This window comes from Contarinia nasturtii, unplaced genomic scaffold, assembly GCF_009176525.2.
Source record: "Contarinia nasturtii isolate CC-2019 unplaced genomic scaffold, AAFC_CNas_1.1 Cnas_scaffold_4456, whole genome shotgun sequence".
Lineage (NCBI taxonomy): Eukaryota > Metazoa > Arthropoda > Insecta > Diptera > Cecidomyiidae > Contarinia > Contarinia nasturtii.
In genome coordinates this window covers 1-5,010 of record NW_022201747.1, presented here as the reverse complement: position 1 = coordinate 5,010, position 5,010 = coordinate 1, and the positions used below count along the sequence as shown (strand labels likewise).

The window sequence follows — 5,010 nt, the reverse complement described above, 5'->3', positions numbered from 1 at the left end:
CGAACTGTTGGGTATTGAGCGAATCAGCCGAAATGACAATTTCTTTGCATTGGGTGGCCATTCTCTTCTAATCGTTAAGATGCTGTCAAAATTGCGACAAAGTGGACTGGACACCAACGTTCGGGAAGTATTTGATGCACCCTCATTAGCTGTATTAGCTAAGTCTCTGAGCCATCATATAGCAATCAGTACTCCACCCAATCTGATTACCGTTGAAAGCACAGTTATTAGTCCAGAAATGTTGCCGCTTATCGATCTATCGCAGCAAGAGATTGATGTGCTGGTCGAACAAGTGCCTGGTGGTATATCCAATATTCAAGATATTTATGGATTAGCACCATTACAAGAAGGCATCTTATTTCATCATTTGATGGCCGAACAAGGCGATCCGTACTTAATCATAAATAGTTTAGAATTTAATGATCGAGCAATGCTGAATCGCTATGCAGCCGCTTTGCAACAAGTGATTGAACGACACGATATTTTACGCACTGCCTTTGTATGGGAAGGAATCAGTGAACTGGCACAAGTAGTCTTGCGCCACGTTCCATTCTTACTCACTGAAGTCACGCTGGATAATACCAACTCAGTACTAGAGCAGCTTACACATCGCTACAATTCAATTCACTACCGAATGGATCTCAAATGTGCACCACTATTGCGTCTGCTAGCTGCGCAAACATCTGAAGGGAACTGGATTGTATTGAGATTGATGCACCATATAATTGGTGACTACGTTACTGTACAGAAACTAAATGCAGAGGTGCGTACGATTATCGAAGGACAGAGTGAACAGTTGTTAACACCCACACCATTCCGGCATCTAGTGGCTCAGGCTCGTCTTGGAGTTAGTCAGGCCGAACACACGCAGTTCTTTAGAGAAATGCTTAGCGATGTTAATACACCAACCCTACCGTTTGGTTTGAGCCACATTCATGACGATGAAACTGAGATCGATCATGAGCACCTGAAGCTGTCACAGGAACTCAATAATCGATTGCGAGCCCTTGCACGTAATTTCCATGTCACTCTAGCCAGTTTATGTCATTTGGCCTGGGCACAAGTACTTGCCTGTGCTAGCGGAAATGAAACAGTGGTATTCGGTACTGTGCTACTTGGTCGCCTACAGACTGGAGAAGGAAATGAGAATGTTATGGGTATGTTGATAAACACGCTACCGTTGCGGCTGGATATCGATGATACTACAGTCGAAAACGCTGTACGCAACGCTCATTCGCGTTTGAGTGCTTTACTGTCTCATGAATATGCATCACTGGCTTTAGCGCAACGTTGTAGTGGAGTGGCATCTTCTGTGCCTCTTTTCAACGCATTGCTAAACTATCGCCATAAATCTCAGACCGAACATACCATCGAACCATCCGCTGGCATGAATATTGTCAGTAGTGAAGGAAGAACAAATTACCCAATAAATCTGTCAGTGGACGATGACGACAATACGCTCAGTTTCATAGTTCATGTAGTGTCGCCGCTGTCAGCAGCGAGGATTTGTGGTTATATGCAACAGGCTTTCTTCTCACTTGCTGATGCATTAACACATACACCACAACAATCTGTACGGACATTGACAGTGATGCCGCCCAAAGAACGAGAGATGCTGTTGCATACATGGAATCTAACGACTGTCAATTATCCATCTGCTTGTTGTCTTCATCAATTATTTGAGGCACAGGTGGAGCGTAGCGGACAAGATATAGCGGTACAATTTGAAGGAGAAACTTTGAGCTACGAAGAACTCAATGCACAAGCTAACCGATTGGCTCATCATTTGATCACGCGAGGAGTTAAGCCAGATGATCACATCGCCGTTTGCGTTAAGCGAGGCACTAAATTACCCATAGCTCTATTGGGAATTCTGAAAGCCGGCGGCGCTTATGTACCACTTGATCCGGAATACACTTGTGAACGGTTACAAAACATTTTGGTGGATGCGAACCCACTGTATTTGTTGGCAGATGCCACTGGCCAAAAAGCACTTGGAGATCATCATGTGTCTGTAGTAAATTTGGACCATATGTTACCCGATGGCCTGTCCAGTGATAATCCGGATTCCTCAAAACTCGGTTTAACTTCATCTCATTTGGCATATATAATTTATACTTCTGGTTCCACCGGAAGACCGAAAGGGGTGATGGTTGAACATGAATCTGTGATCAATTTGATTCGTACCCAAAGTTCTGTTTTTGGAACAACGCCGATCAGCCGTGTCTTGCAGTTTGCTTCTTGTTCTTTTGATACAAGCATATGTGAAATCGTAACGACTTTAACAAGTGGGGCCTGTCTTTGCTTGCCCAACGAAAAAGTTCGCCAGACAGATGCTGCCTTGATTAGTTATTTAAGTACTGAAAAGATTACTCATGCAACTCTACCACCCGCTCTGTTCCGGAACACACAAGATCTAATTGATTCAACTAGTTTGGAAGTCTTGATTTTGGGTGGTGAAACACCCTCGTTATCATTGTTACAAGCTGCCTCTAAACACACGATGGTTCTAAATGTGTATGGTCCCACTGAGACCACTGTTATTGCGACCATTTGGTCATGTCCGACTAATTTTTCCAGTCATTCAATACCAATCGGTCGTCCGTTGTCCAATACACGAGTTTATTTGCTAGATGCACATGGTGAGCCGGTACCACTGGGAGTCGAGGGTGAAATGTATATTGGCGGTGCTGGCGTGGCTCGTGGCTACATGAATCGACCTGAGCTTACCGCTGAACGTTTTCTTCCCGATCCATTTAGTGAGATGCCAGCAGCACGCATGTATCGTACTGGAGACCTGGCACGATATTTATCTGATGGCAATCTCATTTATATGGGACGTACCGACCAACAAATTAAAATTCGTGGCTTCCGAATTGAGCCTGGAGAGATTGAAGCCCGCCTTATTGAAAATCCATTAGTGCACGAAGCGGTTGTTTTGCCTTGGAAAAATGGCTCAGATACTAATGAGCGACTAGTCGCTTATGTGGTGGCCGAAACAGATACGTTGCTGGCACAGAACCTACGCACCTACTTAGTATCTTTACTACCTGATTATATGATACCGGCAGCTTATGTGTGTTTATCATCATTGCCACTCACACCTAATGGCAAACTAGATAGGAGTGCACTGCCGCCTCCGGACGATGAAGCATTCGTCCGTCAATCGTATGAAGCTCCGAATGGTGAAATGGAAGAAAAACTAGCCGCCATATGGAGTGAACTTTTGGGTATTGAACGTATCAGTCGACATGACAATTTCTTCGCATTGGGCGGCCATTCCCTTCTAATCATACGGTTACTGTCACAGTTACGACAAATCGGACTTGACACTAGCGCCCCAGAAGTTTTTAATACTCCCACCTTAGCCTCAATGGCTAAAACTCTCGGAAAGCACAAATCAGTCAGCATCCCACCCAACCTTATTACTAAAGAATGCACGATGATTACTCCAGACATGTTGCCACTTATCGATCTATCTCAAGCCGAAATTGATTCATTGATCGCACAAGTGCCAGGAGGTTTGGTTAATATTCAGGACATTTATGGGCTAGCGCCATTACAGCAAGGCATTTTGTTCCATCATTTGATGGCTGAACACGGTGATCTATACTTATTGATTAATCATCTGCAATTTGAGGACAGAGTAGCACTTGATAATTACGTAACTGTTATGCAAAAATTGATTGAACGACACGATATACTTCGGACCATTTTTATATCGGAAGGACTCAGTGAACCGGCGGCAGTCGTTTTGCGTCAAGTTCGATCGATACTCACTGAAGTCACACTAGATGATTCCAATGAGTTGGTGCTAAAACAACTAAGCAACCGCTTCAACCCACGTTACTACCGTCTTGACCTGAAACAGGCACCGCTATTGCATTTGGTAGCTGCACCAACATCTGAAGGAGGCTGGATGGCATTACAAATAATGCACCATCTAATTGGTGACCACGATACACTGAACAGATTGTATAGCGAAGCCCAGATAATAATTGATGGACAAAGTGATAAGTTAGAAACGCCCACTCCATTCCGTAATGTAGTGGCACAAGCTCGTCTAGGTGTTTATCAAGCCAAACATACTCAATTCTTTAGTGAAATGTTGGCTGACGTTGATTCGCCGACCTTGCCGTTTGGTCTGCGCAACGTTCATGTCGATGGCACTGAGGTCGACAAATGGCACCTGAAGCTGTCACAAGAACTCAATAATCAATTGCGATCCCTTGCACGTCATTTACATGTTAGCTTGGCCAGCCTTTGTCATTTGGCTTGGGCACAAGTACTTGCTAAAGCCAGTGGACACAAGACAGTTGTCTTCGGCACCGTACTATTCGGTCGTCTACACTCCGAAGGAAATGCCAGTACGGTGGGGCTATTGATAAACACACTACCAATGAGGCTGGATATTGATGAGAGAACGGTAGAGAGCACCATGCGTCTTACTCACTCACGTTTGAGTGCATTGCTAGAGCATGAACATGCATCGCTTGCGTTGGCACAACGCTGTAGCGGAGTTCCAGCTACTTTGCCACTTTTTAATGCGTTATTGAATTATCGTCATAATCAGCCGAGCGCAGAGGTCACTAAGTCAATCCATGGGGTCACATTCCTAAGCGCTGAGGAGCGAACAAATTATCCAATAACTCTATCGGTGGAAGACGACAGTGAGACGCTGGGCTTGACAGCTCAAGTGGTGTCGCCTATATCAGCAGCACGGATTTGTAGTTATATGCAACAGGCTCTCGTCTCGCTTTCCAATGCACTAACACACACACCACAGAAACCTGTGCGAACGTTGACGGTGATGCCGCGTGAAGAACGAGAGATGCTATTATATAGTTGGAACCAAACGACTGTCAATTATCCACCTATTTGTTGCCTTCATCAATTATTCGAGATGCAGGTAGCACACGATGGACGTGCAATTGCAGTGGAATATGAGGGAGAAACATTGAGCTACGAAGAACTCAATACACAATCGAATCAACTAGCACACTACTTGAT

General features: G+C 44.6%; 1 protein-coding gene across 1 annotated transcript; it reads left to right on the top strand.

Moving 5' to 3' along the window:
• Positions 1–79: 79 nt before the first annotated feature.
• LOC116351023 (linear gramicidin synthase subunit D-like) lies at positions 80–4,909 on the top strand (the record flags this gene model as incomplete). Its single annotated transcript, XM_031783051.1, has 1 exon — positions 80–4,909. A coding segment is annotated over exon 1 (4,830 nt), but the record flags the coding sequence as incomplete, so codon positions are not given.
• Between the last annotated feature and the right edge of the window lie 101 nt (positions 4,910–5,010).